Source organism: Physeter macrocephalus, chromosome 1 (genome assembly GCF_002837175.3).
Source record: "Physeter macrocephalus isolate SW-GA chromosome 1, ASM283717v5, whole genome shotgun sequence".
Taxonomy (NCBI): domain Eukaryota; kingdom Metazoa; phylum Chordata; class Mammalia; order Artiodactyla; family Physeteridae; genus Physeter; species Physeter macrocephalus.
Window position 1 is genome coordinate 54,834,453 of NC_041214.2, and position 22,539 is coordinate 54,856,991.

The 22,539-nt window shown below is 36.3% G+C and overlaps 1 protein-coding gene across 1 annotated transcript in view; it reads right to left on the bottom strand.

Moving 5' to 3' along the window:
- IFT80 (intraflagellar transport 80) overlaps window positions 1–22,539 on the bottom strand; it is a 119,460-nt gene that overhangs the window by 6,100 nt on the left and 90,821 nt on the right. The window contains exons 13-19 of the mRNA XM_055082219.1: window positions 16,249–16,313; window positions 14,465–14,600; window positions 13,862–14,009; window positions 12,340–12,511; window positions 11,320–11,409; window positions 11,057–11,229; window positions 2,368–2,491 (exon numbers count right to left, since the gene is read on the bottom strand). Of these exons, the coding sequence (XP_054938194.1) occupies window positions 2,368–2,491; window positions 11,057–11,229; window positions 11,320–11,409; window positions 12,340–12,511; window positions 13,862–14,009; window positions 14,465–14,600; window positions 16,249–16,313 (908 nt within the window). The remainder of the gene's footprint in view (window positions 1–2,367; window positions 2,492–11,056; window positions 11,230–11,319; window positions 11,410–12,339; window positions 12,512–13,861; window positions 14,010–14,464; window positions 14,601–16,248; window positions 16,314–22,539) is intronic.

The following is a 22,539-nucleotide window of genomic DNA, read 5'->3' on the forward strand; positions in this document are numbered from 1 at the left end:
TGGTGGCGCAGTGGTTGCGCGTCCGCCTGCCGATGCAGGGGACGCGGGTTCATGCCCCGGTCCGGGAAGATCCCGCATGCCGCGGAGCGGCTGGGCCTGTGAGCCATGGCCGCTGAGCCTGCGCGTCCGGAGCCTGTGCTCCGCAACGGGAGAGGCCACAGCAGAGGGAGGCCCGCATACCACAAAAAAAAAAAAAAAAAAAAAAAAAAAAAAGAATGATCTTTTTCTATTCAATTCTTAGTTCTGAAATACAGAGTTTATATAATCACAATTTTGGTTAAGATAATTTTTAAGTCAAAGATAATTTTCATCTTAAAATACTGCTTTATGATTTCTAGTTAACTTCCAAATTACATTTGTGAAGAAGAAAAGTAGGATATTAGAACATAGTGCCATAGAGAGTCAAAGTAACCTATATAGTTTCAGGATGAAAAGAAAACAAAATACCAGAAAAAGCCGTGTTGTTCTGATTCTCCCACTTTGAACATTTCTACTACTCTTGTGACTGAAGTATTATATGTTAGTTATAGGTGAATACGTATATAATGAAAAAGAAGATATGAATGTTAAGTTTTTAATATCTGAAATATAATTTCCTTGAGGGTAAAAACTATATTTTTTATGTCCTCAAAAGCACCTAATGTGAACACAGTGAAAATAATATTGTTAGTAATGATGATGAAGAGGAAGCAGAGTAGTATTAATCTGCTTAAAAATTATACAATAAAGTAAATTTAAGGTGGGTGCTCATTTTTAACATACTGTCATATTTTCAAAACTGAGACAAAAAAGATGAGGTGAATACTGAATCTCTGGGCTGCTTAGCACTCAGTGCTGGTGGCTGCTGTCATATTCTGTGAATTGAGGGTATAGGCCTCAGAGCTCCCAGGGAAGCCCTCATAGCCCAAACTCCCAAAGGATACATTTCAGTAGTAAACAGTTCTGAATCAAACAAAAAACATTTTGTGGAGCTTCTATAAAATACATCCCTTTCCACCAAGAAACCCACAACTTGTGTCTATCCTGGATCCAGATGATAAAGTTGCACTGCAGAACTAAGAATGGCCCCAAAGGCTTCATTACCCTGAAAACTGGTCTGAAGTCCAAAAATGTGGTTCATGACACTCAATATTCTAAATACGGCAAATGGATAATTTTGCCTTTAGTAGGTGCCTTCTCTCTACATCTTCTTTCCTCTTCCCAAGCTTCCTCTTATATATTCTGCCCCCTACGATAAATCAGAACATTCCATTTTATTCTATCCCCAAGGAGGAGCACTCCCATAGTCTATAAGCTCCATGAAGACAGAAGCCATATCTGTTTCAACACATAGCATAGTTCCTGGCCTGGAGTTAGTACTCATAAACATTTTTTGAATAAATGAATGACTAAAAGGCTAAAGGAATCAACTAGTTCACAGAGCTGGGAGCAAGGTTGGCCCTGTTTTGGGATTACAAGTCTCTTGGATCTGCATGGCTACAGGTGAGCTCTATTTCTGCCATTTGAGTATAGAAGGATCTGGGCAGGTGGCCACAATCTTTTCTGCTCTAGGTGCTGGGACAAATGCCCTGTTCTGGCTCTCCTGTGTGCTGATATGTACTGGAATGGCTTTTTTCTAATTGGGTTTATAAAACCTTATATTCTGGTAGGAACTTGAGAGGCAAAGGGTTAGCATTCTTTTGTTCTAGGCGGTGAACTCTACCCAGGCCAGGCACCTTTTGTGTTTTTTTTTTTTTTTTTTTTTTTGCGGTACGCGGGCCTCTCACTGTTTGGAGCACAGGTTCCAGACGCGCAGGCTCAGCACCCATGGCTCACGGGCCCAGCCGCTCCGTGGCACGTGGGATCCTCCCGGACCGGGGCACGAACCTGTGTCCCCTGCATCAGCAGGCGGACTCTCAACCACTGCGCCACCAGGGAAGCCCCAGGCACCTTTTGAAGTGCAACTGAGCTCCCTAGAATCTGCAAAGTGTCAAAGTATCCATTTTCTGGCCAGTGCCCTCTGTGCTTATGTATTTCCCCTGGAGCAGAAAGGGCAGCTGGTAGAAGACAAAATTCAGGAGCTAGAAGCCTTTATCCTTGTCATTTATACTGTTTATCTAAAAATATCAGTTAGCACACAACCTTAACACAAATCGAATATTATAAAACCAGAAATATAGCCATCGAGTTAATCAAAACATGGCTATAAGAGTCCAGAAAAATATTCAGTAATATAATTACATAGTCAAAATAAGACTAACATCGAAAGGCAAAAAGTAGTTTTTGTTAGAGATTATGGTAAGAATTATTCAAATTTTGTTGCATTAGGATGAATAATACATACTTATAAAGCATATACATTATTATCAAATACTGCATAATACTTACACCTTCTGCATACTGCAGGTATCGTTTATTTGTTTCCTGTTTACCAAATGTCTCCAAAAACTTCTGACGGTAGGCAAGCACTGTATCAACATGTGTTTTGTATTTAACAGCTAATTCAAGTGCCCTACAATGAGAAAGAAAACAGATTATCCGCATTGCTGTGTTAGCCTCTATGGGCAGTGGAGTTTTGGGGCGAAAGGGTGGGAGGGTCTAGGTTGACCCCTCCACTCATCCCTCAATATGAAAGGTACGTCATTCCCTACCTTATCCATCTTGCAAATTCCTATTTATACTTCAGGGTCCAGACCAAACATGATCTCTTCTCCCTGACCAGCTCTCCTCGTAGAAATAAATGACCATTATATCTTATCTGTGCTACAGAACATTTTATACATACTATTATTTCAGCTCTGCTTACAGTGTATTGTAACTATTATGAATCTGTTCCTTCCACTAACCTATACATTTATTGAAGGGAGATCTGGGTTTCATTTCTCTTTGGTGAGTACTACAGAGTGTAAGTATCATAAATGTTCACTGAAAAATTCATTGAAATCATAATAAAATTCAAGTGAATGAACTCCCCTAATGTAAGTGGTTCGACTATCTTGACCATTTTTTAAGTCGGTAATGAATTTATTCTGTTCAGTATTCAACTAAATACTGATATCCTTACTTATCCTTATTAGTAGTACAGTAAATTAAAAATATTATGAAAATAAAATTTGAGGATAATAAAAGTCTGACAAAATGCCGTTTGCCATTTGATTCTTAGAAAAAGTTAATAGCCATTTAAATTTTATAATTTAATTAATATCTATTTATCTATGTAACTAAGTTATTTTAAGGTAATATTTTATTTAAATAGCAGACAAGAACTAAATGAATTGCTAAAATCACTGTTATAACACCAAAGGCATAAAATCTATATATTGATAATTTGGAGGGAGATGAAAAGATTATTCTTCAGTTCCAGGCCTATTTTTGCATGTAGGTTTTGGACAGCAACTCAGCCCGTGATCCTATACATAACTCATATTAGCTGAGCCAGGAACAATCTAGTAGAATATAGCTCTCCTACACTGTTCATTGTTATCCTGCTTTAAAGTATGGGAAACAGTCATCATAATAGCCAAAGTACATTATTTCTCAAGTTCTCTTGCTTTCTAATATAACACATGATTTCTGAATAGGCCAGTGATGGTTTATCAGATCCAACTATGACGAACTTGTTGTTTTAGACAAAACTAACTACTGACTAGAATTTTTGCAATGTGTGACTGTTTAGTAGGAAAATTTGTTTGATTTTTAGCATGCTTTGGTTTGACATAAACTAAATTGTCACTTTAAAAAGTATTTTAGATATTATGTGTGTATTAATTGACAAATGATAGACAATTGAGATATTAAAGACAATATGATAAATTATGAATGTAAGTCATGTATAATACAAATGATAATGTCAAAGTTCAGTACAATGATTTCTTACAGAAATATATTGGCATAAACAATATTGTTAAATCCAAGGGTCAGTATTTGCTACCCATCACAAACTCCTCACAAAGTTCCCTCATTCCTCTGTGACTTTATGTCTTTCAAAGAAAAAGAAGACACACAGAAAAAATAGAGGTATTAGGATACAGAGGAACAAAAGTAGAAAACAAGAGAAGGCAAGAAACGATCTATAGAGGCTCAAAAGATGAGAAAGAGAAGTAAAGATGCCTTACTTCTTCTAGCCCTCTCTCACATCAGCCCCCTCTTCAGCCCTAAGGCTCTGATTCCCATGTTGTATGTGTGAGTGGAGACTGGTGAACAACCTCACCGGCACCTCAGAAGTTCCAGTTCCCGTTCTTTCTTTATGATTGTACATGATGGGGGAAGGAGTTCTCGACTGTGCAAAACTGGAGGTGTTCTAAGTGGGGAATACGTAAGCATCTATTCTGGGTTGGGGCTTTTCAAAAATTCCAAAGAGACACTTTGTTATGGAACATCAACACATTTAATTATGCAGAAAGGACAGACTATGATGTCTAATCCTGCATTTATATTTTTTTAAAGATTTTTTTATGTGGACCATTTTTAAAGTCTTTATTGAATTTGTTACAATATTGCTTCTGTTTTATGTTTTGGGTTTTTTGGCTGCGAGGCATGTGGGACCTTAGCTCCCCGAACAGGGATCGAACCCACACCCTCTGCATTGGAAGGCAAAGTCTTAACCACTGGACCACCAGGGAAGTTCCTAATCCTGCATTTAGATGCTAAGAATTATCTGCTATTACAGTCATTATTATTATAATAAAATATATATTAATTATCTGATTGAAAAGCAATAGCTAAAGTTAAACATTCAAATGATATGTGCTATTTTAAATGTTCTCTAAAAGCATACACTGGGTAAAAAATGTTTCTCTACCACATTTAGGAGGGAATTTACTCCAAATTATCTAAGAGTTATGGGAACAGTATGTCTCTAGCTTTAAAATGGTTATTCAGCAACCAAACAAATGTAACATTAGATTATGGGGCTGGAAAAAATCCATGTATCCTCTCTGATTTTAAACAGAAGGAAGTTACATTAAAAGATGTTATAACTTCAAAATATAATTTTTTTGCATAACTTGAATGAAGCAAAATCACTTTATATAACTGGTATAAGTAGAAAAACTATTTTTATTAATACTTACATAAAGAATCAATATGCATACCTGGAGTTTCTAGTTTCTACTTCTCTTAACTTCAGTTTTTGAAAACAGACTACCACCAAATGTCCAAAGTGAATGTCAAATAGATAACTTGCATATCTACAACTCCTCAAGGGCTGCATCTTATTAGGTTGCAGGCAATTTTCAAGTTCAAATATAAACGATGGAAGCACAAAGCAGCAAGACTATGCTTCTCAAATAGAATAACCCATATTAACAAAGTAAAATCTGTTCCCTTCTAAAGGATTTAAACAAATATAGAAATTCAGGGATCCTAAAAGCAATCTACTATATTTATCATCCAATACTTAAATTCTATCCTTCCAGAATTCTACAGGCCCAGTTGGGAAAATAGCAAGAAAACACAAAAAAGAAATAGGAGAACCTACAGATGAAAAGAAACCTAAGAATGTATCAACCAATCAAAACGTATGAATATTTTATGAATCCTGAATCAAACAAACCATAAAACAAAACATTTATGAGACAATCAGAGAAATAAGCACACTGAATAGAATTATTGTTAACTTTTAAAAGTGTGATCATGATACTGTGGCTGGATTAAAAAAATCTTTAAGATACATATTGAAATATTCATAGATAAAATGATATGATGACTGGGATTTGCTTTTAAAAATTGTGGGGAGGGATAGAGGAGGAGTGGAGATTATTCACAAATTGATAACTGTTGAAGCTGAGTGATGGGTACATGGAGAGTCATTATACTATTCTCTTTACTTTTGTATACATTTGAAATTTTCCAAAATAAATAGTTTTTAAATTCCATCTTTTTTGGTCCCTCCTGATCTCTTTCGCTGAATCCTCCTCTTCAACCAGATCATTAAGTGTTGAATTTCAGGGGAAATCTGCCTGCTGCCCTCTTTTCTTTTTCCTTCTTTAAATTCTTGAGCCACACTCATGGCCGCAGCTACCCCAAAGGCTGATAATTCCCTCATTGGCTTTCCCCCAATGTCTAGGACCTCTCCTCAACTTCACACCTGTATATCCCACTCCTGCTGGACCTCATGAACTGGATACATAAAGGTAACTAAAACTCAACAAATCCAAATTGTTAGGCAGCTTAATCACCACCCCACCCTCCCCACTCACCCCGACACAAAAATTTACCATCCAGTACAGCTTCGGTTCTACACAGATACCAAATGTGGGTTTACCCTCCTGATGAAAGACACAGACAAATTAAAGCCCTGCCAGACTTTCCTGGAATATACACAACACTCAAAAATTTTTTAAAAACTCAAAACACTATTCGATAACATAAACCAGTTCTGGAAGTCTTAGTTTATGAGAACAATTATTTACTCACTCCCAGAAGAGGGTAATATATGTGGAGAAAAAATAAGATCATTTTTAAAAGGACACCATCTACATAGATAGGCATGCAAGAAGTCTATTTTTTTTTTTTTTTTTGTGGTATGCGGGCCTCCCTCTGCTGTGGCCTCTCCCGTTGCGGAGCACAGGCTCCGGATGCGCAGGCTCAGCGGCCATGGCTCACGGGCCCAGCTGCTTCGCGGCATGTGGGATCCTCCCAGACCGGGTGGCTCACGGGCCCAGCCGCTCCGCGGCATGTGGGATCCTCCCAGACCGGGGCGCGAACCCGGTTCCCCTGCATCGGCAGGCGGACGCGCAACCACTGCGCCACAAGGGAAGCCCAGGAAGTCTATTATTAATTAATCAATCAGTCACATAATTTTATCATCGTCCTATGTTTGAATATCTTCGCAGATGGGGATTATTTTACTCTCTAAGCAAGCCATTCTCTGGATCATGTTGTTATAAGCTGATTCCTGTATTGGATCCAAGTATTTATCCCTCTCACTTCTATTATTTTTATATTAGCTATATCATTTAGAATCAAAATTGTCATCACAGAACTTTGTCAGTTTTGTTCATTGCTGTATCCCCCCATGCCTAAAACCTGGCACACTAGAGACATCAATAAATAATTAAAGAATGAATAGTAGCTACCATTTATTGAAGGCTTACTATGTATCAGGCAGTATGCTAAGAGATTTTCACATGCTATTTTACTTAATCCCGACAACAAACGTGGTTTTTGTTATTATCACCATTTTAAACACAAGGAAACAGAGGCTTACAGAGCCTCACTAATCTGTCCAAGATCACAGGACTAGTAAGTGCAGAACCAGTAATCAAACCCAGGTCTTATTTCCAAGCCCCCATTCTTAACCACTACATTTGTCTTTGTCCCATTCAGCAGCCCTTTTGAACAAGTCATTAAAAATGACCAGACGTGGGACTTCCCTGGTGGCTCAGTGGTTAAGACTCTGCACTCCCAATGCAGGGGGTCCGGGTTCGACCCCTGGTCTGGGAACTAGATCCCACACGCATGTCACAACTAAGAGTTAGCATGCCACAACTAAGGAGCCCACATGCTGCAACTAAGGAGCCAGCACAAACAAATTTAAAAATAAATAAATAAATACTTTAAAAAAAAATGACCAGACATTTCACCAAAAGACTGCTGTTGTTGTTGTTTTAAGCAGATCTCCATGTTATATCTAAATATGCCTGGTATGGCAGACATTCGATAAATATCTGCTGAATGAATGAATATGCATTAGGAAGAAATATTCCGACTGGTTTCAGAAATATCTGCAGAATTTGGAAATGAAGATAGTACATAAGTTTTTTAAGAGTTTCTTAGCAATTATAATTACTTCTGCTGATTATCTGAAGTCATTCTTATCCAGTCTTTGATATTTATGTTAAAAGTGATGGGAAACTATGGGTTTCATTTAAGTGAGTCAGGGGTCAAGAGTGACATGATGATTTCCATTGTGAAAAGATCACGATGACTAGTGTGAAGAATGGATAGGAAAAGGACAAAGTAGGTGCAGAGACCAATGATGATGTTTTATTAAGAAAAACTTGGATCAGAGAATTCCCTGGTGGTCCAGTGGTTAAGACTCCACAATTTCACTGCATGGTATGTGGATTCAAGCCCTGGTTGGGGAATTAAGATGCTTGTACGGTGTGGCCAAAAAAAAAAAAAAAAAAAAGAAAAACTTGGATCAGCTTAGATAAGGGTGCTGGGTGCTGGTAGTAAAGTGGATGAGTGCCAGAGGTATTTGAGAGGGAAAATAGTTGGTAATTGGAGTATGGGGGAAAGGGGGTAAGGAAAATGTCAAAAGTAACTCCTAAATTTCCAGCTTTGGGTAGACTGAAAAGATAAGATAGATTACTCTGGAAGAAGACAAAGTTTATGAGGGAATAAATATAAATTTGAACTCAAACATATGAGACAGCCAATGGAAATGCTGAATAGGCAGGTGGATAACTGGGTTCTGGAAGCAAACATGGGCAGGACAGAGGGCTAAAAGAGAGATGCATATTTGGGAGTCTTAAGTGTGTAAATAGTAATCAGGAGCCTTGAACAATGTTCCTTGACCTTTATCGACTTACCAGGCAGGCATAAAGGTCTACCAGCATTTGACCAAACCATTGGTTTATAGTTTAGATGAAAAACACAAAGCATAAGAAAAGGAGATGCCAGGTAGATAGGAGGAATGGAGGAGCACCAGCATTCGTTCTCTTTCCCCATTATATCTCTTTGTCCCTCTTGTTTTCCCTCTCCCTGAGATCTAATATCTTAAGGCAGAGTCATTTGCTGAAAACTGGAGGAGGGGAAGAGGTGGCACAGACAGCAGGATGTAGGGATAGTAGGGAAGATGTGAAGTTAGCAGCAGAGAATAAGTATGGTCACATGACCTAAGTCTCAAAGGATCAGAGATTTTACAAGAGAAGTAAAGATGGGGGAGGCAAAAAGGACACCAACTGCACTCACACCCAGACCTAAGGAATGTGGAGTCAGAGAGAATAAACTGACTCCATCTGAGAGGACTGGTAAGGAAGGAGTGTCCTCTGGAAAGAGGTAATTTTCACTTAGGTCAAGGAGGTATGAGAAATGTTCAGAGGGCTGTATTATAGGCCATCAATAGAAGCCATCAGAGGCAAATGCTTCACAGACCTGCTCTGATACTTACATACTGTATGTATCTACACCCAATGTATGTAGAGGAAGTGCAAAGCAAAATGATTAAGAGTATTGCATAAAGATTAAGAGCATGAATATTAAGTACCTACTATGTATATAGATAATATAAAATGATAAAATGTTTCTATCCTTCTAGAAGTGTATAATCTGAAAGGCAAAAGGTGACATAAAATTTACAAAGATAAATAACAAAAGAGGTAAACATCAAGCGTATAAAACAATGTAAGTAGTAGTATCAGCAGTGTATATTTTATGGCGGTAATAGCAGAAAATTCAGGTCCTCTTTGATATTGGAAGACTTAGGTTCAAATCCTAGATCAGCCACCTACTTATGAGTAACCCTCAACTTCCTCAATTGTATAATGTTGTGATGACCAAATGAGATGATATAAGGAAAGTGTTTAACACAATTCTTGGCACATGATAAGCACTCAATAAATAGAAGCCTCACTATTATTAATGACAATAAAATGGAATTCCTAAGTAGGTTGCAAGCTTTTTAATATAAGGATGATTTTTAAAATATCTGTTATACTGTATGGTGTTCAGAGTGCTATATAAATAGTAATGCCTAACATTTATCAACATAAACATTTTCTCAAAAGTATCAGTTGAAAATATGCTGTGAACACCATTCTTCCCTATTTCTCATGGAACTCATGGTTTAGTAATGGTATATACAGTTTTCTGTTAGTTCTTTAATACAGAGTTTTAAAAAATTATTCATACTGTCTCTTTCCAAAATAGTTACTTTAATATTTGTGAATTATGAATAAATTGAGGATAAGAACAATGGCCTATTCAAATTTGTAGAACCTAAAACATCTTTCATGATCCTTTGTATAGCCAAACAATGACAACAAATTTGTGAAAATAAAGGATAGAAACAGTGTGGCTGAATTGTATGAAGAGTGTAGATAATTAATGTGTAAATTAAATAAAGAGACTATAGTATGTGCATAACAAAATTAACTACCTTCTGTTACTCTGTTAGCCATTTTGTTACTTCTTTTCAAGGGGAACATAGAGATAGGACTATAAAAATTCTAATCTGAGGGGATTATAAGTAAGGGGCCGGTAATTGAAAGATTTATGGGTTATTTTTGAGCACAGAGAGAGACGAAGATGATGAAAGACATTTCAAACCTGGAAAAGTCAACATGCCAGCCTTGTAACACAGTAACTTCAGGTGCATATAAGCACTACAACCTTGTTCACTGAGAGAGATGTACCTGAGAAAATGAGTAGAGAGACCTAATATGTCATAGAGAAGAGCAGCCTGCCACTCAGCCTCAGAAAGCAATCTGTCCCGAAGCCTAAGGCAGCGGGGAAGGTTACTGACCAACTCCTCGTTACAAATCCTTTGCTATTTCTTCCTTAGCTTCACAAATCTTTCTTGGCTCCTCTCTCTGCCTGTCTGACTGCTCTACCCCAATCTTTCAGCAGATTTCTCTTTTTTTTCACCCATCCCATAAATATAGTTTATGTCTTCTCACTCCTCACATTCCCCAGGCAACTGCATCCATTCTCCTGGCTTCCATTCATTTGCTGATGACTCCTAAATCGACATCTCTAGTTCAAATCTTTCTTGAGCTCCAGGTCCAATCATCAACTATTATCACTTATCTCTTCACAAATATTTCAAATCCAACATCTCTTCCAAATCTGCTAATATTCTTACCACCATCTATCCAGTTACTGAAATCAGAAATTCTGGAGACATCCTAGACTCTCTTTTCTTCTTCACAGACAACTTCTAATCTATCATGATTCAGAGAAGGCAAAAATCTTTAATGGCAAACTACTCACAAATATAAATGTGAATAAATTCTTCTATGATACTAGGAAACTGTTAAGTACAGTGGAAGATGTAATTTACTAAGTGGTCGGTAGAAGAATGCATTAAGATCAATCAGGTTTTGGAATTGATGAAAAACATATTTATTACCTTTCCCAGTTGTAGAGATTAATATTGATCTGAATCGCTTGATAAACAAGGCCAGCCTGAAGAAGTACCATTTCAGCCTCCTGTATGTTCCCACTAAACATTAATATGTGGGCCATTTTTGATTCTTTAGATGGAAGATTTTTTATAGAATTGATGTATTGAACCTTATCAATCTAAAAAAAAGAAAAATATTTGAAGTGCATAGTAACAAATTACGGTAAGAAAAACACACAAACATATACACGTAAGTAAACATTATTTACTTCACCAATTGCCGCGTAGGCTATTTCTGCAGTAGTCATATCTCGATTAGCAACTGCCATAGCAGCTAGGCAAGCCCACATGGTTTGCTCCTAAAGTGAAAAATGAGAACAATTATTTCAACTACAGGGCTGAACTGCCTTAAAATAAACAATGAATTAAAATAGAATAAAGTTATATTTTAATGGAAAATAAAAAATCACTGAGCATGGCACTGAAAAACCAATAATTTAATAGGTTAATGATGTGGAAATTTCACTGTGGTTACTTTGTTAAAATATATTAATAACACATAGAGAAAGTTTTGAATAAAGTTTTTTGAAAATGTTCATTTCTAATTATCAAAGGTTTATTTTGAACTTACAATATACTTTCACCATAATTCAAGGTTATAAGCCCTCCAGTCTTTTTGATGAGATGTCAAAGAATGCAACTACAGGGAACCAGAGAAACAGTGAGTTTCTCAGACAACGCTATTATAGCAGATTGCCGCCAACAACCCATTGTAAGGAAAAGCATCTAAAAGTCTTTTCACAAAAGTGTAGCCTAAGGGAATTAACCAATGTAAAACAAAAGAGTTCTGTGGTCAAATATGCTTGGAAAATACTTGATTCAACCAGCTTGGGAAATGTTGATCTAAAGTAGTGAGTGGTTCTTAACCTTAGCTGTACAAATCATCTGAGGAACTTAAAAATATGCCCAGGCTCACTGGATCTATTAAATTAGAATCTCTGTGGGGGGTAGAACTTGGGAATCTGACTTTTAAAATAAGTTCCATAAGAGGTTTTTATATGTACCAGTAAGAAGAAACTACTCACTTAAAGTATAGCTTCTTCAGAGAATGAATCACACAACACCTATCTCTCTGTATCACCCATGTCTTCACTTATTAAAAAAAAAAGACGTGATCCCATTTGCAATTTTTCCAGCCCTTAGCTCTTACTATTTCTCATTTTGCACAAAGATATTGTATAAACTAATATACAATATATACACAACTATGGATCTGAAATGTAAAGTACCTTAACAAAACGACAAAGTCTTACAGCGTCTTCCCATTTTGAACTGCTTACGTATTCGTGGAGAATAGCAGGATATGGTGATATGCTGATGTGAATCAGTGAGCCATCAGCTCTTCTTATAGTTACCTGATTTCCAACAAAACTCACGATATGGGGATTTTTACTAAATTCACTGTTGAAAAAAAGAAAAGTGCAATTTATATTCTGAGCAAAATTTTTCATATATATTAAATTTGGGGAGTTGACCCCTGACATACATATGAAATCTCCAACCTCCAAAATGCACTCCCAAAAAAGTAAACTCCAGGGAGAATGTATGTATATTAAACAAATATTTGAATCTAACTAGCTATACACACTTAGAGCAAAATATACAAACATTTTAACATGGCAAAAAATTATTACATATTTGAGAACTATGCCTAAAAGCATTTGAAGTGATTTTTTCTAAGTCTTAAGGTAAATCACACAAATGATTAAAGCACTTAGCTTCAGCTTTTAAAAGTATAAACATTAAAAATTAAGCTGATTCCAAGATTACTTTCTCATAATAACAAGAGGTGAACTTTAAAGAGACTAACTTCTCTTCATTAGTTAAAATTTTTTTTATAGGATACCTCTCTGGTTTTGCTAATGTTGTGGCTTGAATATTAAAAATGAACTCAAAATAAATTTGAAAATTAAGCTAAGATTTGGAGTTGAGAAGCCTTTGTATACCTAGTTTGTCAAGAGTGAGAGATCTCCTTGCTATTTCTTAGAGAATTTAGGAATATAAATGCATTTGATTTTCTGAAGAATATAAAAAATTTTTAAAGCTTTTCAGTATACATTTTTTCTATATTTAATATTAATTTAAGAATTCAATTCTAGAGAGACATACATTCCTGAAACTCAAGGTCAATGATAATCTGGGAAAGAGTAAAGGTTGTCACAAAGTTATATATCACAGGGCTTCCCTGGTGGCGCAGTGGTTGGGAGTCCGCCTGCCGGTGCAGGGGACGCGGGTTCGTGCCCCGGTCCGGGGGGATCCCGCATGCCGCGGAGCGGCTGGGCCCATGAGCCATGGTCGCTGGGCCTGCGCGTCCGGAGCCTGTGCTCCGCAACGGGAGAGACCACAGCAGTGAGAGGCCCGCGTACCGGGAAAAAAAAAAAAAAAAAAAAAAAAAAAAAAAAAAAGTTATATATCACAGAAAAATCTTAAGAGTGCCTATATTAAAATAACTAAACCACACTGAAAAAAAACGATCTGAGTTACCATTAAACAACAGTAAACCTGAAAATTATATCCATATAAGGAAAAATTATATTCATTTAAGGAATAAATAAATAAAATAGTATTATCTGACCCTTTCAACTTGATTCCATCACTTAAACCTCATTAAACTAGTTTTAGCTGAACAATTTTATCTGGTTGACTAAGTAAAGTGAAAGACATCTTGCAGGACTTAAATTAGAGGCAGAAACACAACACTCTGTTAGTTTCATTTACAACAATAAACCATCCTATGCAGTAAAATGTTACCTTGCATCCCTTTCATATAATGTTTTAGGCAAAATGTCTCTGTCCACATAAACCGTATTGGGGTAATACCACACTGTAAATCGAGTATCTTGAAGTCCACAGAGGATGTTGCATGTATCACTCCACGCCAGAGTATGCACCATTGTTCCTTATTTTAAAAAGAATGTTAATGTACTATTAGTTCCATTACATAAGTATTAAAAATACACCTTTAAAATCAGCAGATGTACAAGACCCTAACTAACTGCTCGTAGGTATGACTATTTTCTGATCATATAATGGTGAAAATGTACAAAAGTTCACATAAAAATTTATGGAAATAAATTTGAATATTTTACCCAGAACCATTATATTTTTAATCTGCATGTCTTTCTTTCAATGCCAAGTTAGCTGTAGCAGCTAAAGACTTGCTATTAAAATGGAATTAAATAGCGTTTCATAAGAACATACTTATGAAGTAACATTTCATAAGAAATGTTATGAGACCAAAGCATTTTTCATAGATTCATTCAAGCAAGTAAGCTATTTAGTATAATATATGACAAAGTAGATCTAAGAAAACTGAAAGTAATCAAAAATTTAAATGTACTACAATTATTTTACCAAGTTTGATAATTTGTTCTTCCTTCCCAAATCGTTTCACTGAAGTGATACAGAGATCTCTATTTTTATCAATGAAAGCAATTTTTCTATCATTGATAAGTCCCTTTTGATCTAGAGCAATTTCCAAAATTTCATTCTAAAATTAAAAAAAAAAAAAATTCTGGATTAGTTTTAGTGCTTGACATTAGATTGTTTTAATTGTTTAATTATAAGAACATTTGTTTATTTAAAGATCAATTAAATATCACTTACCTACTTATAATGATAAAATGTCCCTGTTAAATAATTTGACTGCTAATATACTAATAATTCAAAAGCTAAAGTATAGTTACTTTTTTTTTAACTTACAAGGGAAAGATGCCTGTTAAAACACTATAAAATAATGTATATTTTGAAATTCTGTAAGCTGAAACACATTTCCATGTGTGTCCATCACTTGGGCACAAGTTAAACAAATTCTGATACATCCATAAAATGTTATACTATATGGTGGGAAGAAAAAGGATTGGGAAAGCACTTTAGGTATTGATATGAAAATATCTCCAGAAACAGAGTGTTGTGTGAGAAAAGCAAAGTGCAAATATATATGTTATATTTTTGTAAAAGAAGGAGAAAAGAACATATATCAGTTTTGTCTGTGTATGCACTAAAAATTTCTGGAAAGATATAAGGAGATTAATAGTGATAGTTACTTATTTGGTGGAAAGGAACTGTATTGACAGGTGTAGCAGGAATACTTTTTCACTGTATGCTTGTCTATGCTTTTCTGTTTCTGAACCACTGAATATATTTGTTATTTAACTTTAAAACTAATAATTACAAAAAGAAGAAAATAAAAGATAGGGTAACACTTCACTGGTAGCACTGAACAATAAAGTTAAAAGCATCTTTAAACCCTAATACATCACTTATTAGAAGGATAACTCAATAAAATGTGCTCATTTGTTTATTTTAAGGCTAAAAATCAGAAACCAATAAACAGTTCACAATTCAGGGTCTTTTTGTATTTCTATAGATTTTTTTTTTTCATTTTAACTACAGTCTTAAAATCTAAAGAAAATGCTGGCTAAGAACAGGTCAGTGGGGACTTCCCTGCTGGCGCAGTGGTTAAGAATCCGCCTGCCAATGCAGGGGACGCAGGTTCGAGCCCTGGTCCAGAAAGATTCCCACATGCCGCAGAGCAACCAAACCCGTGTGCCACAACTACTGAGCCTGCACTCTAGAGCCCACGAGCCACAGCTACTGAAGCCCACGCGCCTAGAGCCCGTGTTCCCCAACAAGAGAAGCCACCGCAATGAGAAGCCCGCGCACCGAAATGAAGAATAGCCCCCGCTCGCTGCAACTAGAGACAGCCCACGCGCAGCAACGAAGATCCAATGCAGCCAAAAATAAAAATACATAAATAAATAAATTTATTTTAAAAAAAAAAGAACAGGTCAATGGGAAAACTACAAGCTGTTTTGAAGTATAAACACATTTTTATTTACTGATACTATAGGTGCTAAAAGTTTAATCTAGAACATTTTATTGAAAAGCAGTAAAAAGCCTGAACAAAAAACATATAAGTCAGATTCTTTTATTCAGTTAATTTGCAAATATAGCTTTCTATTACAGAATTTACTCGTGTTTAGTCTTTATGATATTTTAGGCAAAATACTCTATATAGAACACACACTGGTTTTAAATATAAAACTAATTCCCATGTTTTCCTCCTTAAAATGAAAACATTAATTTAAAAAAAAAGTAAATGGCTATTTACATTTAAAATAGTTAATATCCATTACCTTATGAGAAAGAAGCTTCCCATCTCCCAGTGGTTTTCCAGTTGATGCCTCAAAGAGGAAGATTACTTGAAAAAAAGTAAAGCATTAGTTAATGTATTACATTAGAATTTTTATTAGTAAATTACTATGGAGTTATCATAATCCGAATGAGAAATTATTTAGCTCTCGGACCATAGCATACCTATCAGCACAGAAGAGTAGCAGCATCAAATACCTACTTAGTAATGAGATCATATTTCTCAGTGGAACTGAATACATCTTCCTAAAACATACATTCCCTAATTAGAATTGTTATTAACGGTATGGCATCACCGCACCATAGGATCAACAGTGGCAAGTCCAAATCTGGATGTAGTTTGTAATTTTCATAACTCTGATTTAGACCAACATAACAACCCAGACAATCATTTTACAAAGGAAAAATATGTTGAGTGCATACTATACAATCACGCAATGTGTTATGTACTCTTCAATTCCCTGTGGTCGGTACACTAATGTGTAATAAATAATTTGTGTGGTCTTTGTCCTGGGTTCCTGACACAGGTCTTCATCAACCCTTGGAATTTTCTGAGTGATAGAAGTGTCTTTATTATGCTAACTGAGAGACTCTTAGTGATTCCCTAGATAGCTTCAGGATAGGGGCTGGTCACCTGAAAGACCAAGCACGTAATTATAGAGCTTGGACTTTCAGCTCCCTGAAATGGGAGGGGAGCTGGAAATTGAGTTCAATCATGTAGCCACTCTACGACCTATTACAACTTGATGTTCAACCTCACTACACTGATGCAAAGGCTCTTGCATGGATCACCAATGACCCCTATGTTGCCAAATCAAAGAGTCTTTTTTCAGTCTTCAAGAATCTACTTCTAGTCTTGACCTCCCAGCAGCACTGGATACTCCTGACCATCCTCTTTCTTGAAACTCTTATGTGAGCTACAAAAAACACTGTTTTCTCCTGATTCTCTCCTGTTTTGGACCATCCCTAATTCTCTTTTGCTAGTTCCTCCTCATTTGGTGACCCTTTTTCCTAGGTTTTGTTTTAGGTCACCTTTTCATGCTATATACTTTCCTGGATTATTTTCATGACATCAATCATTATCTAAAAAATGATAATTCAAAGTTCTCTGTTTCCAACCCCATGTTAGATGTTCTGAGTAGGCCAAGTTGTAAAAATTACAGTAGATATTGTATTGAAGAAGCCAGGAACAAAAACTGTCTCTGTCCCTTCCTCTGTTTCACCAAAGGCTTCTCCTAGTCTCATAAATGACAGCCTGATTGCCAGCTGTTCTTTGCTCTTTTAAAAAGACTGTTAGTGTTTTGGTGATTCTCTTTAAGTAGTTCCCAAACGACTCCAGCTCAAGATTCATCCCAAATAGAGTAATTTCAATGAATGAACACACACATAGAATTATAAACTGAAAATACAGAAGTGACATGTGTAGTCAGCAAAAAATTGGATAATTTATACAGATCATAAAAATGCTAATATATGTATAACATGATATTTAAATTCCAGAGGATCACACTCTTAGTATACTGATATATAGCTGTTAGTAAACCTTAGGATGTTAAGTTTGAGGTCACTGGCTATATTCACAGAGGAAATCATGTCTTCATAATAAGTTATGTTCTAAAATCGCCAATTTTGCTGAAAGCAATGAAAAAGAAAAATAGTAACAGAATTTTTAATTAAGTATAGAATCAAAAATTAGAAAAAATTTGCTTCCATCTTAAAAAATGCTTTGGGCGCGACTAAGCCCAGTTATTTTCATAGCTATATAAACTAACTTTAAAAAAAAATAAAAGCCTTCCATCCTTTTGTTGACTGCACATATTATAAAGAGCTGGAGGTATATGGATGAACTTATCTAATTTCCACAACTGTAAGTGGCCCTGATCTATGGGAGGCTGAACCTGTATTTTAATTTTAATATGTAACTGAAACTGGCAGAAAGGACAACTAAGGAGCTGGAAGCTGAAAAAGTTGCTTCTAAGCATAAGTAACTGCTCTCTGACTTCTCCTCCCCCGCTATACCCAGACATTTGTTTCAAATCACCCACACTAACATCACAGTGCATCTGTGCAAGGTGGATGGGGAGAAGAAGGAAGTCAAAAGCAGTACCTCTACTACTTAATCAATCATTGTAAGGGGTATTCAAATCCATTTAACATGTATTTATGGAGCACCTCCTATATTATGAGTACTGTGCTTGGACAAAGAATCCTGCCTGTAAAGAAACTCCCAAGTTAGGAAGGAACCACTAATTTCATATATGGATGGTCCCCTTGAAAGAAAATTTTACAGGTTAAAGATTCCAGGTTGGGCTTCCCTGGTGGCACAGTGGTTGAGAGTCCGCCTGCTGATGCAGGGCACACGGGTTCGTGCCCCGGTCTGGGAAGATCCCACATGCCGCGGGGCGGCTGGGCCCGTGAGCCATGGCCGCTGGGCCTGCGCGTCCGGAGCCTGTGCTCCGCAGCGGGAGAGGCCACAACAGTGAGAGGCCCGCGTACCACAAAAAAAAAATAAAAATAAAAATAAAAAATAAAAAATAAATAAAAAAAAAAAAGATTCCAGGTACTTCAATTGTTCTTTCTATTGTTAACATATACCTCTACCTAGCCTTCAATAAATACCAGTTTCTTTAAACGTAAGGAAAATATTTCCCTTCTCATTTTGTATCAGTTCTACAATAATTTTATTTTAGTTTTTTAAATTTTCTGTTTATGGCAGGATAGAATTACATGACTATTTTGTTTAACAATCAAAGTTTATGTAAGTAAACCATAATTTATTTGCAGATAAATCTATATTTCTGAAAATGTTCATAATTCTTTCTGGTTCTAAAATTCTATGAATTATGAAAGGATTAAAGAATAATGAAATATGTTTCAGATGTGAATTAACTGTAGAAAAATTCAGAATAAGGTATATTCAGTTGGAAACATACATACATTATTATAGTTTCTATCTAAAATATGTGGTGTTGGGACTTCCCTGGTGGCCCAGTGGATAAGACTCCGAGCTCCCAATGCAGGGGGCCCGGGTTCGATCCCTGGTCAGGAAACTAGATCCCACATGCATGCCACAACTAAGAGTTTGCATGCCACAACTAAGGAGCCGGTGACCCACAACTAAGGAGCCCTGGAGCTGCAACTAAGGAGCCCGCCTGCCACAGCTAAGACCTGGTGCAACCCAAATAAATAAATAAATAGATAAACAAATATTTTTTTAAATAAATAAGTAAATAAAAATAAAATATGTGGTGTTGAATAAGAAAAGTATAGAAAGTTCAGAGTGATCACTGGGATTTTCAAATTTAAGTTTACTGAAGACAAAAATCTGACTTCCAAATTCTTATTATTAACAATTACACAGCCATCTTGAATCTGTCTACTATCTAGATACTATTGTATTTCATTTCATTCTCTTTCCTCTCATCTAGCCAGAAAGGAAGTCCTTTAAAAACAAAACAATTACCAAATGTCCTCTCTCAGAGAAAGCCTAAGGCATAAAGAGAGAGAAAAGTTCTATTTAGGAGAATTGTATTTCCTACCAGTATGAGAGGTGATGCTATCTGAAAGTACTGAAAATTAAAAAGTGGGACAGTTTTCTAGCTCCTGAATTAGGTCTTCCATGGCATGACCTCACAAAATTAACAATCAGGTCAGACTTTTTTTTTGTAACATGTCACAGTAATGAACAATGTTTGCTCAGCAATATTTATTAACAGAGAATAACAATTATTTACTATCTTTCCACTAGGCTTTAGGGATATCTTACTCTCACTCTTACCTCATTGACTCCTCCTCCTTTTACCCATCTCTAAATATTCATGTGCTCAGTCACTGGTCCTCTTCTCTGTCTATACTCACTTCCTAGGTGAGTTCATGTAGTATCGTGGCACCATCTACACACCAATGACTCTCACATTTATATCTCGTCCCTAACTCTCTCCTGAGCCCTGGACTTTATCCTGTTGTTTCCTCTCCAACCCTGCTTGGATGTCTAAGAAGCATTTAAACTTACCATGACCAAAATAGAACTCTCTGGGTTTGTGGACCTCCTCTAAACTTCCTCGTTCCCCATCTTTCATCTCATTCATCCAGGAAAAACCCTAGGGTAATATGCTTGCCTCCACTCTCTCATGCCAACATCTGTACCATGGCCAAGTCTTTACATAATCTGGCTCCTACTTATCTATCTCTCTGTCTTCTCCTACCACTATCTGCTTTGCTCGTGTTGACCTAAGTCCCATGGCCCTCCGGCAATTCCTTTTTTTTTTTTTTTAATTTATTTTATTTATTTATTTATTTTTGGCTGCATTGGGTCTTCGTGGCAGCATGCAGGCCTTTCTCTAGTTGCAGCGAGTGGGGGCTACTCTTCATTGCGGTGCGCAGGCTTCTCATTGCAGTGGCTTCTCTTGTTGTGGAGCACAGGCTCTAGGCGCGTGGGCTTCAGTAGTTGTGGCATGCAGGCTCAGTATTTGTGGCTCACGGGCTTAGTTGCTCCGCGGCATGTGGGATCTTCCCGGACCAGGGCTCGAACCTGTGTCCCCTGCATTGGCAGGCGGATTCTTAACCACCGCCCCACCAGAGAAGCCCCCGGCAGTTCCTTTTATGTGCCAACAATTCCCATTTGCACCTGCTTGTCCTATGGTCATTCCCCTCCCCCACCTCTAGAATTCTCCATTCCCTCATCCTGCATTAATTTTCTTCACAGCACATATCAGTGGCTGACTATATTTGCTTGATTGTGTGCCATATGCACTATTGTATCCTCAACTTCTAGAAGAGTACTTGGCATACAGTTAGCACTCAATACTATTTGTTGGATATATGTTCTGATACAGCATTGCCTTAAAAAAATGGATTCACTCTACTATGGAATTCCAAAACACCTGACACATTCATATTTATTTATAAACACTAATGTGGCCCAGATTTTTATATGAAAATTTAAAATTATTCATAACTTTCCTCTACTTCATTAGTTTAAAAATATGTAAACATAAAAATATGAATATATATAAGCAAAATAAATAGTACAATGAAGCACAATATTTACTATGTTACTAAATAAAGAAAAAGGAAACAGTTTAAAAGATCAATAAACTTAAAAATTAACATACATTTTTAGGACACACAGTCTTGAATTCAAACTCTATACCAATAGCCACTGAATATATAAGATTTATTCCTTACAACTAAGATTTGATGCTGTGACAATATCTATTTGTTCCATCAATTGGGAATAATATGACAACTTTAGTTCTTTAATTGATTCATACTTAGGACAAATTAGGAAGCTCATAATTCTTTCATATAAAGTTAACATAAAAATAGATGAGAAAATGGAAGTTAATTGATGAAAATTTTACAGTGTTAACAAATTTCATGGAAAATTATAAAAATGAACTTACCTTTTTCATCAGCTTTGTCTTTTATTGCTATGGTATCATTACTCAGAGAGACCGTCTGTGCATTTAGAATATCTGTTCTCATTCCAGGAAATTTTGGAGAGGAAAGGAAGCGCCCTTCATAAGAATATAAATAGATACCACCACCATCTACAAGAAGAAAATGTCTAAAAAATAAAGAATAAAAATATATTTTCAAATAGGAGTTTACTATAATTTCATTTTTATATTAGAAAATAGTTTATGCTTTGGAAAAATCTAAATCTTACAATTAAAACAATAGTAAAACATAAATATATAAAGAATGAAATATAAAAACAACCTGAAAAGTCAACATTGGTTGTTTGGTTTGTTTTCTAGGTTTTTGTTTTTTGATGGAGGTAGGAGAAGAAAAAATGAAAAGGCCCATTAATATTATAATTGTAATTCATTTCCTTTCCTAAAGAAGCATCTCTATACAATGGCAATAAAAAAATCGTGTAATTTACAATTCAGTGATTTTTTTAATGCCAGATGCTATTTGTTTCATGAAACAGTATTAATACATATTTCACAGTTAAAGACTATGGTAAGGGTCATTAAAATTAAATTACAGTACTAAATTAGATTAAATACTGGTTAAAGTCTTAAACAGTGAAAATGACTCAAAAATTAACATCAGAGCCAGCATTTATTAAAATAAGATGTTTTGACTTTAAAACAATATGGTAGGGGCTTCCCCGGTGGCGCAGTGGTTGAGAGTCCGCCTGCCGATGCAGGGGACACGGGTTCGTGCCCCGGTCCGGGAGGATCCCACGTGCCGCGGAGCGGCTGGGCCCGTGAGCCATGGCCGCTGAGCCTGCGCGTCCGGAGCCTGTGCTCCGCAAAGGGAGA